This window comes from Carettochelys insculpta, chromosome 1 (assembly GCF_033958435.1).
Source record: "Carettochelys insculpta isolate YL-2023 chromosome 1, ASM3395843v1, whole genome shotgun sequence".
Lineage (NCBI taxonomy): Eukaryota > Metazoa > Chordata > Testudines > Carettochelyidae > Carettochelys > Carettochelys insculpta.
Window position 1 is genome coordinate 60,857,876 of NC_134137.1, and position 13,667 is coordinate 60,871,542.

General features: G+C 42.4%; 1 protein-coding gene across 1 annotated transcript in view; it reads left to right on the forward strand.

The window, feature by feature from the left end:
- The window catches only part of INTS6 (integrator complex subunit 6), a 107,126-nt gene extending 94,431 nt beyond the window's left edge, over positions 1 to 12,695 (forward strand). Inside the window, exon 18 of the mRNA XM_074987449.1 lies at positions 12,122 to 12,695. Within this exon, the coding sequence (XP_074843550.1) occupies positions 12,122 to 12,215 (94 nt within the window). The 3' untranslated portion in view covers positions 12,216 to 12,695. The remainder of the gene's footprint in view (positions 1 to 12,121) is intronic.
- Positions 12,696 to 13,667: the final 972 nt, after the last annotated feature.

Below are 13,667 nucleotides of genomic sequence, written 5' to 3' on the forward strand. Positions count from 1 at the left end.
ATGGTTAATCCATGGCTCAGTGCCTTAGAGAGCACATGTACGGAGGGAGTAAGACAAGTCTTAGAGTGTAGCCGATGGACCTCCACCAGAAGGACTTACGAACAGAAATGGACACGCTTTACCGCCTGGTGCTCTGCCAAACAGTTAGCTCCTCTGGACGTCCCTATAACTGTAATTCTAGAATACCTGCTGGACCTCAAACGAGACGGGCTCTCTCTGTCTTCGCTAAAAGTCCACACAGCTATATCAGCTTTTTGGCACAAAGAGGAAGGGCCCGCAGTATTCGCCCATCCTATCGTCACAAGGTTCTTGAAGTGGCTGGTAAACCTGTACCCTCCTCGAAAACTGCTACCACCGTCATGGAGTTTGGACTTGGTACTCCACACACTATCAGGACCACCCTTCGAACCAGTAGCCGTGGTACCCCTCTGACTATTTACCATGAAAACGACCTTCCTTCTTGCGATTACGTCAGCCCGCAGGGTAAGCGAGCTCGCAGCAGTGATGGGAACGCCGCCCTGCACAGTATTCTCAAAGGAGGCGGTGATCTTACGGTTACATCCAGCCTTCGTTCCGAAAGTTTCCTCGGAGTTCCACATTAACGAACCAATAGTATTACCCTCATTTTACCCGAAGCCTCACAGCTCCAGCAAGGAGGCGTGCCTGCACCTCCTAGATGTGAGGAGGGCGTTGGCCTTTTACATAGACAGAACTAAGCCCTTCCAGAAAACGGACAGGCTTCTGGTGTCTCTCGCTCCCAGGTTGAAAGGGGAAGGCCTCTCTTCCCAGAGAATTTCAAATCACATTGCACTGTGTCCTGTATAAAACTGTGCTACAAGCTTCGAAAGACCCCTTTGCTAGCCCCACCCAGGGCTCACTCCACCAGAGTGGTGGCAGGATCAGCGGCCTTCTTCAACGGAATCGCATTGAAAGACATTTGCAGAGCAGCGACTTGGTCATCCTACGACACCTTCGCCAAGCATTATGCCCTGCATTGGGTGTTTGATGAGGATACCCATCTGTCGACAGCAGTCCTCTCAAGGGCAAGCTGCACATGAATCGAGTACCCACCTCCTTACTTGGGGTCACTGCTGGGTAGTCACCTACTGTGGAGCACCCACGGGGACCACTCGAAGAAGAAAGAGAAGTTACTCACTTGTAGTAACGATGGTTCTTCGAGATGTGTCCCCATGGGTGCTCCACTACCCGCCCATTCTCCCTGCTTCAGATCTCTGTCCGGTGTTTTTCAGGAGCATCCGGGGCGGTTGGTCAAGGAACTGGTGGGGACCGGATCGCACACATGACCGAGGGCGCGCAAGGGAGCGGCGCACATTGGCGCATGCGCGATCCAGTGGAAACTGCTAGAAGAACTCTGATCTGCAGCGCCGGGTGAGCCCGACACCTACTGTGGAGCACCCACATGGACACATCTCGAAGAGCCATCGTTACTACAAGTGAGTAACTTCTCTTTTCTGCATGAGGCAGCATTTTCAGACTTTAGAGAGGGTAAAGTAGGCCCTGCCTGTTTGCAGTCAGGTGTGTCTTGTAGTGCTAAGGTACAGGGTTTAGAGTTTGAGGATTTATAGTTCCTTCAGCCCTGAGGACTCATGAATCCAGAGCAGAGAAGCCTATTCAGGACCTTCTGAGCATTTTTTGGAGCAAGTCTAAGAACACACTCCTCAACAGTCCCAGGCCAGTGGGTACAAACCCCTGAGAGCATCTAAAAATCCCACAGATGCCAAAGTAGGTCTGAAGCTCCCTGATGAAAGAAGCAGGGCTTCTGCACATCTCACCTTCTAACCACTATGAATCAAAGATTTTTTTATGATGCTGTGGAGGAAATCTCACAAACCATAGACCTGTGGCCAGACCGTAGACACCATGAAGCTGTAAATGAGAAATCTGCAATGTTCAAAACTACTATTAATTTATTGATCCAATGACTGAATAGTACTAGGTCACTCCTAGGGTGCTAGCTAGAGTTCAGGAGTAGTAACAGGCAGGCAACCTTTCAGACTTCTGTGGATGTCCAGCAGGTTACTTATGTTAATCAAATTAAGCTTCCTCTGAAAGGTCCGTGGGCCAGAATGAACAACATGCAATCTCTCCCTGTAAACAGCATGAGCAAATACCTTGCATGTTCCATCAAACACTTCTCCCCCACCCAGAGGACAGGATGCCCGTGGCTTGTAGGGAATTCAAGTGAATGGCCCAAGGACCTTCATATATATATATGTAAAATATACACCCTTCCAAGCATTATTAGATACAGTTTCCCTGAAAAGCCTTCTTTGGGATATCATAAGATCCAATTGAGGGACTTTTCATTAAACCTAAATGTTAAACTAAAATGTAAAACTACCTGTTTTGTTTCATGCAAGTGCTACATAGGGGCCAGCAACTATTTCAAGGGAATGTGCCAAAATTTAACCTCTTGGCCTCTATGTGTGGTCCAAGTGCCGATGATACTTTTGAAAGTCACTAATAGTCCTATTTACAACAGTTTCATTTATAAGTAAAAATACAGAGTTTTACTGGTTAGGTGGCATTTGGTAGCATTAGCTGGTCTTTTGGTAATCCACAGGCAGCGTGGCTTTGCGCAACCTCCCAGCTGCAAGGGGAAGGAGGGAGCAAGGCAAAGCTTCCACCTTGATGTACCACTCTTGGCACCCATGCTGGGGGTTGCTGGCCCCTGTGTTACATCATCTAGGTCTGTGACTTTCTACCTGGAGTGAAAAATCTCCATCTTTTCCCTAATGTGATGGAGTGGACTAGGTTCTGAAGCCCCCAGCTTGGAGGCCTTGTGATCCTGTCACACACCAGCCCAGAGATGGCCTGAAGAGATGTCTTCCAAGCTGTCTAGAGTGGCTGCAGGGGATATAGCTAATCAGGACTGAGCCACCTAGAACAAGAACTGCATGTCTGCAGGGAGTTCAGTTTCTTGCTAGAGCTGGAAAAGAGTAGATGGCTCTCCAGGATGGCTCTGGAACCCTACTGGGACAAGACCTGAAGTAAAGTTGAAGAATGTGCTGGAGCATTGGGGAAGTGGCCCAAGGAGTTATAGCAACAACACAGCTATTCAAGGGACATTGCAGACATCTGCAATGTACAGAGTCACTGAGCTGGGACCCAGAGTAGACAGTGGCCTCAGTCCTTCGCAGCCCCCATTAGCCACTGGGGGAAGTGGCTTAGATAGGGAGGCACTCCAAAGCGGGAGCTGGACTATAGTGACACAGCTGAAGAGCTGGGGCCAGAAAGGCCCTGAAAGGGTGAAGATGTTGGCCTCCAGGGAAGGAGTCCTCTGTTCCAAAGTGGGGACAATAGACACATTCCAGAGAGCAATGGGAGAGCTCCCTGTTAGATTTGTACTCCTACACCACCGGCACTCCCAGCTTTCATTGAGATACCAATGACTTCCTTAGGAAGCTACAATTCTTTGGTGACCTTCCTGAAAATACCATCCTGGCCACCATGGATGTAGAGGCCCTTTACACCAATATCCTGCATGAAGATGGACTTCAAGCTATTAGGAACATTATCCCTGATGAGACCAAGGTGCTAATGGTGGTAGTGCTTTGTGACTTTATCCTCACCCACAACTATTTCAGATTTGAGGACAATTTACACCTTCAAATCAGTGGCACTGCTATGAGCACCCGTCTGGCCCCACAGTATGCCAACATTTTTATGGCTGACCTGGAACAACGCTTCCTCATATCTTGTCCCTTAGCGCCCCTCCTGTACCTGCGCTACATTGATGACATCTTCATCGTCTTGACCCATGGGAAGGAGGCTCTTGAAGTGTTCCACCATGATTTTAAGTTTCCACCCCACCATCATCCTCAGCTTGGACCTGTCCAAACAAGAGATCCGCTTCCTGGACGCTACTGTGCAAATAAGTGATGGCCGCATAAACACCACCCTATATTGGAAACCCACGGACCGCTGTGCTTACCTACATGCTTCCGGCTTCCATCCAGGGCACATCACACGATGTATTGTACACACCCAAGCAGTGCACTACAGCTGCATTTGCTCCAGTCCCTCTGAGAGAGACAAACACCTACAAGAACTTTGTGAAGCTTTTCTGAAACTATAATACCCACCTAAGAAGTGAAGAAACAGACTGACAGATCCAAACGTGTACCCAGAAGCCACCTGCTGCAAGACAGGCCCAACAAGGAAGACAACAGAACACCATTGGCCATCACACAGAGACCCCAGCTAAAACCTCTCCAATGCATCATCAGTGATCTACAACCCATCTTGGACAATGATCCTTCACTCTCAGACCTTGGGAGGCGGGCCAGTCCTTGCTTACGGACAGCCTGCGAACCTGAAACAAATTCTCACCAGCAACTATAGACTGTACCAAAGTAACTCTAAACCTGGAACCAATCCCTGCAACGAACCTCGGTGCCAATTCTGCTTGCATATCTACACCAGTGATATCATCACAGGACCTAACCTCATCAACCACACCATTAGGGGCTCATTCACCTGCACATCTACAAATATAATATATGCCATCATGTGCCAGCAACGCCCCACTGCAATATACCTTGGCCAAACTGAACAGTCTCTGTGTAAAAGAATAAATGGACACAAACCAGATATCAGGAATGATAATATACAAAAACCTGTAGAACACTTCAGTCTCCCTGGACACTCAGTAACAGACTTAAAAGTAGCCGTCCTGCAAGAAAAAACTTCAAAAAGAGACTCCAAAGAAAAACTTCAGAACTGCAATTCATTTGCAAATTTGACACCATCAACCAAGGATTGAACAGAGACTGGGAGTGGCTGGCCTATTACAAAACCAGTTTCTCTCTTGATGGTCACACATACACATTTGCTACTGATAATGGGCCACATCCTCCCTAACTGAATTGACCTGTTTTCTCCTCTCTTGATGTTCACAACTCCACATTAGCTGCTGATAATGGGCCACATCCTCCCTGACTGAACTGACATTGTCAACTCCGGTACTCCTCTTGACTGGGACTCCCTACTTTTCATAACCCAATATATTTAGATCCTCGTCTGGTACCCCTACTTATGCATCTGGCGAAGCGGATCTTTGCCCATGAAAGCTTATGCTTCAAAATATGTTTGTCTGTAAGGTGCCACAGGACTTATTGCTAATCCTGAAGTGAAGGATTTGCTTTGATTTATTTCACATAGAAATGATATGTGACTTGACTGAATCACTGGGGAGCAACCCTAAACAGAAAGAGTATAGAGGCATATGCACTGAGAGGGTACTTGAAAGAAGTGAGTGCAGCCTGTTACGCTTGTTCAACTCCCTGATGTGATTTTATGTGAAGAGCAGTGTGGCTTATAATGTGGTAGCTACAAGGAAACTGAAACCAGGAGTAGCAATCATCCAAAACAGATACAGGTGAGAAGCTGTTTAGTGAAAGAAATTAGTGATGAAGAATGAAGAGAAGTGTCCTTCAAAGCCAGCATCACAGTACTGTACACTTGTTGCTACCAGAAAAGGACTGTCTCCCCAGAAGAGCAAAAATTCTGAAGCGGAAGCTTCCAAGGATCCATTGATAGACTATTTTCCAAACTAATACATTTCTCAGCCTGACTGAGAGAGCGTTTGTGTCTGAAAATTTTTGGTTTCTGTACATGACTCTTCCTGGCTAATAGTATTGATGGACCTAACTTTTACGAATTTATCTAGTTCTTTGTTGAACCCTGTTAAAGTCCTGGTCTTCACAACATGCTCTGGCAAGGAGTTCCACAGGCCTACTATGTCCTGCATGAAGAAAACTTCCTTTCATTAGCTTTGAACCCGCTACCCATTAATTTCATTTTGTGATAACCTAATTCTTATGTTGTTGAAACAAATAACTAATTTTCCTGACTCACTTTTTCCATAACAGTCATGATTTTATAGACCTCTATCATATCCCCCATTTAGTCTCCTTTTTCCCAAGCTGAAAAGTCCCAATCTTTTAAATCTTTCTTTATATGGCATCCATTCCAAACACCAGATCATTTTTTGTTGCCCTTTTCTGAACTTTTTCCCAATTGCAATATATCTGTACCTTGTATTCAAGATGTGGGAGTGCCATGGATATATATAGAGGCAATAAAATATACTCTGTCCTATTCTCTATCCCTTTTTAAATGACTCCTAACATTGTTTGCTTTCTGACTGCTGCTGCGCATTGAGTGGATGTTTTCAGAGAGCTATCCACAGTAACTCCAGGTCTCTCTCTTGAGTAGTTATAACTAAATTGGTCCCCATAATTTTGTATGTATAATTTGTATTTTTTCCAATGTGCATTACTTTACATTTATGAATATTAAATTTGTTTTGCTATTTTGTTGTCCAATCAGTTAGTTTCATGAGATCTTTTTGAAGCTCTTCGCAGTCTGCTTTGTTCTTAACTATCTTGAACAGTCTAGTATCAGCATATTTTGCTGTCTGTTTATCCTTTCTCCAGATCATTTATAAATACCTTATGAATAGGAGTGGTCCTTGGAGTGGTATGAATAGTACGGGCCCTTGGGCAGGGGTTGGCAACCAAAATTATCAGAAAGAACCTTTTTTATCAAATTGGTTTTTAAAAAAAATAATAATTCAGGAGTTGCAATGCATGTGAAATATGAGATGGTCGTTAATAAGTAACATCAAACCATTTTTTGTGCTATTTTGAGAATAGCGCACACACAATGGTTTGCAATAAGGTACATGTTCGATGCAGGATGTTCAAACTTTTTACATATTCTGTTTCCTCACACTTTACTTGTGTGTGTTTGTACCACTATCTTCCTGACTTTTACTCCTGAACCTTTCTTTCTGTCCTTGGAGGATGCTAGATTTTGAACAGTTCTTGAGATCACTGTACAGCTGCTCTGATACTTGGATAAAGCACTCTTTTATACATTCGCCATCCATGAACGGCTTTCCTAATTTCATGATCTTTTGAGTTGTCACGGAGCTAGCTTTACATTTAATTTAAATTTTCTTTCTTAAAATGTGTGTTGCCTTTCACAGCCAGAATGCCATAAGTGTGGTTTTCCTTTTCAAAATCAACACATTATTAGCAACACGATCAAAACATAGATACAGCATCATATTCCGCAATGCACTGCACATACAAAGGGGGATCACCTTGATCATTTTTTTCTGATTTGTCAACTTTGATTGCTGTTTTGGTTCTCTGTGCCTTAAATATTGAGTCTGTTCTGGTATGGCTATGGTCTGAAGAAGTGGGTCTGTCCCACAAAAGCTCACCTAATAAATTATTTTGTTAGTCTTTAAAGTGCAACTTGACTGCTTTTTTGTTTTGATAGTATATAGACTAGCATGGCTGTCTCTCTGTTCCTATATAAAGGGGGGAGTTAGTTATCCAACATTTTGAGATCATATCATTTGCTGTTTGGATATGAGTTGTTTATTGTTGGGCTTTAGGATGTTCACTGTTTATTGAAAATAAAGTTTTTCTTTTACTTTTCAGTTATAGCATTGGGAGCCACAAAGAAGTCCTTAAAGAGCTGCAGGTTGTGGACCCCTGCTCTTTGAGGACATCAGTAGTTACGTCTCTCCATTCTGAAAACTTACCATTTTTCCTACCCTTTGTTTTCTGTCTTTTAACCAGTTTTCAGTCATTGAGAGGCCCTTTCCTCTTATCCCATGACAATTTTTTTTTAAACTCAAGAGCCTGTGGTGAGTGACTTTGTCAAAGGCTTTCTGGAAATCTTAAGTACACTGTATCCTCTGGATCCCTCTTGTCCACATGCTTATTGACCCCCTCAGAGAACTCTAGTAGATAGTAAGGCATGATTTCCCTTTACAGAAGCCATGTTGCCTTTTCCCCAACAAATAATGTGTCTGACAATTTTATTCTTTACGTTAGCTCTTGGGCCTGTAACCTGCAGCTCTTTAAGGACTCCTTTGTGGCTTTTGACACTATAATTGCGAAGTTTAGAAAACAAAATACACCCTCCTGATTATTTTCAATAAACGATGAAAGTCTCTAAAAGCCCAAAAATGAACAACTCTCATCTAACTAGCAAATATGTGATCTTGAAACGTACAATTCCCATTAGTATCCTCCAGAAAGAGATGGGGGGGGGGAGAGAGAGAGCAAGAAGGTTCAGGAGTGAAAGTCAGGGAGGTAGTGGTACAAATATACATGTATAGTGTGAGGAAATAGAATATGTAAAAAGTTTGTGAATGTCCTGCAGTAAACATGTATCATGTTACAAATTATTGTGTGTGTGCTGCTCTTAAAATACGATTAAAAATGTATGGTTTGACGTTATTTATTAAGGGCTATCTCATATTTACATGCATTTCAACTCTTGAATTGTTGAGTTGTTTACCATATTGAAAAAAATGGCGGCTCTTGCTATTTTGGTTGTCAGTCCCTGCCTTAGCTCTATTAGTGATGTGTCCAAACCAGTAACTGCCTTGAATGTAGCCGTACAGGATTGGACTAGTGTCCTGTCTGACAGGAGCCAGTACCTCTTCACAGGAAGGTACAAGAAAATAGTGTATTGGATGTTTTTTGTGGTCACTGGAAAGATCTGTTGCTTCACATTAGACATGGGTTCATGACTGGGGTGTGAGTGTTTACTTCCAAAACCTGGAAGTAATCAGAGGACAAAGCTTCTCCAGGGCAGTGGAAACAATGTTCTGGACAGAGAAGAATCTGTTACCTTTCAGGACAGTTAATGGACAACAGACAGGCGGAAAGGGGAGAATCAAAGTGCCCTTCCTCTGCTGGCTCAAAAGACATGTTGATACTTCGCAAATTCATAGAACCCCCACTGCACCTGAAGTAAGGAGCACAGATTCCTTTGTCTGGGTTAGCAATACCTACAGTTATCTACCTGGCTATTGGAAATGTAGTTTAGTATGGATTCACAATTAGCTTGTGATACATTTTCTTATCCATGCAGAACTCAATCAGGAAATTTCAGTCATTGATGTGGTCAAACTTAGGTTTCTGCTACAAGAAGAAACAAAGCCCTGGGACAGGAACAGCTTCTTTGTATGCACAGAGCCCAGCACTTGGGAGCTCTGGCCATTCTTCTGCACTAGAAACCCACTGTGGTTGACACGAGAAGATTATTGCTATAGCTCCAGGCGCCTTTGTGTTTAAGGGGAGTTCCTCTTTCTGTAGTTCTTGGGACATAGTTCTGATCCTAGTCCTCCTTTAGAGGATTGTGGCATAAAGTGCATTCTTCTTTGAGTGATTGCTCGTGTGCATTAAAATAGGTATATGCCTGTGCACAATCTTTGGAAGGTTTTTCCCTTATTGGTATCTGTCGGGTTGGCTGTGGAGTCCCATGGAGTGGTGCCTGTATGGTGCAGTATATAGGGCTCTGCACATCTTCCACCCCCTCAGGTCCTTTTTTACCACCAGTGGCAAGACAACTCTAGCTGTTTTTTCCCCACTTTTTGTCTGTATGTAGTTAGATGTTAATTGCTAAGTGGTAGTTGATAGTTCTTTGTTAGCAGCCTCTCTTCTCATTCTGGTGGTCTAGCAAGTGACCAGAATACAAACTGAACATTTGGCTGAAATGAGACTTACACATATTATTGTATCATGTTGATTGCTGTATTATATTTTTGTCTTAATGCCAATAATTGGTTGCTGAAGTGTGCCCATAGTGCTGGAAGAAGTGGTTTAGTAGCCTTTGACCAGTTGGTCTCCTTTTTACCAGTCACATCAAACCCAGGAACCTTGGAGCCTTGACTCCCGGAAGAGTCAGCTCCTTTCCTTGCCTGTACATGTGTTGTGTGTCTGCCCCTCTGTATGAGTATAGCCATGTTTAGGGTTTGTCTACACTGCAAGTTGCTGCACTGTAACTTTGTCACTTAGAGGTGTGTAAAGGTACACACTTTCCTCCCAGAAAAACAGCAGTCATGTAGCACTTTAAAGACTAACAAAATAATCGATTAGGTGATGAGCTTTTGTGGGACAGACCCATTTCAGATCTATAGCATTTCCAGTCCAGACTCAGTGCAGACGTCTAAAAAAAGCTGTAAAAACTGACAAATCTTTAAAAGTGTCCATTCTGTTAAAGACATGAGAATATGCGTCCAACAACAAAGAAATTTAAAAGCAGGTTACATAGGGAGATTTGTGAACTGGGGTTCATACTCAGATTCGACACATTAACACTTGGTATGAACAGGAACAGCAATTATCTCACACATTGCAAGGACTCAAGAACAACAAGAAGTCTTGTGGCACCTCATAGACTAACAGATATTTTGGCGTGTAAGCTTTCGTGGGCAAAGACCCTCTTCATCAGATGCATGAGTGGGGGGGTGGTTTCAGAGGGGTATTTAAAGAATGGGCTCCCAGTAAAAGGGAGGGCCAGAGCTGGCAAGGTCTATTCAGCAAGGTGGAAATGGCCCATTATCAATAGTATGTATCAAAAGAGGAAAAAACAAGTCAGATCAGATAGGGGGATATGAGCCATTGTCAGAGTCTAATGGGGAGATATTAACACCCAGGGCAGAGAAGCTGTTTTTGTAAGCTGCGAGCCACTCACAGTCTCTGTTTAATAATAATAATAATAAACTGGGAGCCCATTCTTTAAATACCCCTCTGAAATCAACCCCACCCACCATCACTCATGCATCTAATGAAGCGGGTCTTTGCCCACGAAAGCTTATGCTCCAAAATATCTGTTAGTCTATAAGGTGCCACAAGACTTCTTGTTAGTCTGTAATTTCGAGAATAACAGGGCTACCTCTCTGATAACTGCAAGGGCTATTTCCTTTCCTTTGACATAATTATCTCAGGCAAAACACTTAAATTCCCCCACAGTTCCCCTGCTTCAATTGCATGTATTTGATTTGTCAGTTTTTATTGCCTTTTTTGGACCTCTGTGCCATATAACTGAGTCTGTATTGGATATGCTATAAATCTGAAGAACTAGATCTGTCCCATGGAAGCTCATCACCTAATAAATTTTTTTAGTCTTTAAAGTGCTACATAACTGTTTTGTTTTGTCAGAATACTGACTAACACTGCTACCTCTGTTAGTTTCCTCCCAAGCATAGCAAGTTACAGTGCTATAAGTCACCAGTGTAAATAGCTTCCAGTGCTGCTAGCTACTCCACTTGTGGAGGTGGTTTACACTGTCGTAGCAGCAGTGCTTTAAACTTGGAAGTGTTGACAGAGGCTTAGAATGTGCACACAGCACACAAATTCGAAGACCAAGGTAAGGAGTTGAGAATAGGCATGCTTGGTATGCATTATAAACTCAAAGCAAAGTCACTGAGTAGAAGGATGAAAATGCTAGCTCCTCTTCAGGACAGTAAAACTTTGAGTTATGTGGGGGTTGCATTCCTTTAACCCACCCCTATGTGACTCAAATTTTCGCACAAGTTGGGTTGGGGAGCCGGGAACCAGGCTGCCACTTGGTTCCCAGCTATCCCATAGCTGGCAGGACACAGGAAACTGAACAGCCCACCAGGGCTGGTCAGTTCCCTGGCTGCTTCTCCCTGCCTTCCCACAGCCGTGAAGCTAAGGGAAGGTAGGGAGAAGGGGCTCTTAGCCTGCAGTTGCAGGCAGCTAGGCAGGCTGACAGCTGCAGATCAGCTTAAAGTCCTGCTTAATTCACGTTAAAGTGAGTTGTACGCAGCTTGAAGCCACATATTTCGAGGATTTACTGTACAGTTCTATCGTCCGTTGCTCATGTACCCAATTCCCAACTGCTCTATTGCATGTGCAAAGACAGCATATGAATATGTATATTGTATTTAGTAACTGCTCAGACTGTAGAGTTAAGGTTGCATTGACGTTTGTTAATTCTGTATTTTCTGGTTTTTAATTTTTAGTTTGAGTTTTGCTGACTTCAGTTTTCTGGAAAGGTGCACGATAACATTGACTTGACTATAATTTTGATTCTGTTAATTTTTTGTCAGCAAATACCAGCACAGGGAAAAGTCAGAATAAATAATTGTGCTATGACATTCTTGCACAAATCCCTACAGATAGCAGTACATATACAGTGAACCTCTGAGGTATGCAATAAACACTGACAGGATTTCAGAGTTAAGTCTGGTTTTGAAAAGTCCATTCCTTTAACTGTGAGTTTCATTAACAGCATTATTTTTGCTTTCTTTTCGATTCAGGTTTAAAAAACGAATGCTAATAGAACAGCTTGAGGGTTTTCTGGAAGAAATCCACCGCAGATCCAACCAAGTCAACCATATCAACAGCAGCTAAGAGATGTTTTACACGTAGAAAAGTTACAGTAGGGCACTGCTGTATTACCTGCATTCATTTTTGACATGCACTCTTGGCTCAAATTCCTTATCTGAAAGACTAAAAGCTGCTGTCTAGTATGATGGAAAAGTATCTATAATCTTTTTCTTCATTTTGTTATTTTTGTAATGTGAAAAATATCACTAAAAACATTTTTATTTAACAAACTAAAAATAGAGAATTTCTTGCTTGTCATTGACTTAAGTGTCACTTTCCCTCAGGATCTATTTTCTTAATCCAACCTTCAAAATTACCATCTCTGTAAGGTTGAACTTTGCCAAAAAAAAAAAAGCTTTGTAATTTTCAAAAAAAAAAAAAAAAAAAAGCACATACATTAAGCAAGGTAATGTTTTGTATATACAGTTATTTTGGATATATTATTGTAAGTTGTACAAATGTATTTTGAAAAATATTTAAGAAAGGAACTTTTGTTATTCCATCAATAAAAAAACTTCTATTTTAATCTTTAATGGTTAGGAATGAGTACAGTTTTCACTGAAGTGGCTCATTTCTCTTCTCTTTTTAGAGCTGCAGTTTTATTGCCAGTTTTCAGGAACCAACTACAGTTTTAATCATCATTGGAAATGGTGACTTCAGTTCTCAGAATAATATATATTGTGAAAGAAGCTGAGAAAGCTGCATTTTGATTAACTACATAGCTATGTTGATAAATTGACATTTTAAGATATATATTTACTAAGCAGCATCACACAGCTCATGTACTGCTTGCATACCAGAGAGATGCAAAATTTGGGATTATTTAATTTTCTTTCAGGTTTAGCAATCTTTCACGTAACCCCAACCACATCCTTTGCTGTTTAATGAGGTTTGTTGTGGAAAGTGAATTTTCTTAATGTTAAGTCTAAATTGGAAAGTAGTGTTATGTGGTGGTACTGATGCAGTTGTTAGGTAAGTAGAGATGCTCAGGCTTTGTCTTTCGCTAATGAAGGTGTGAGTGTGGTATGGGTATGCCTGCCTATACTGTTAGCTTTAATTTAGCTAGACCAGCTGACAACAGTAGTGTAGACATGGTGGCTCAGGTTAGCAACCAAAATTCATAGTCAGGGTCCCCTGTGGGCTTCTGCTCTTGTGTTCTGGCACCAATTCCTTAACAGCTTGTCTCGTAACTGGATTTTTTTTTGGCAGCACTTCTGCGTCTCTTTATCTTGCCACCTCAATATAGTAATATAACTGATCCTGGAACTTAGTTTTTCAGTTTTTGTTCAAAAATTTCATTTTGAAAACAGAAAATAAATATTGACTTACTTGATTTAAACCCTTGTACACCAAGTGGAGCATAGGTCATCTACAAGTCTCCTCCTCTTCATTCTGTCTCGGGACAAAACTTCTCATCTGCAGGGCAGGTTGCTTTTGGCTTTTCCTAGCATGCTTCATACTCCATCTGGGTGGATT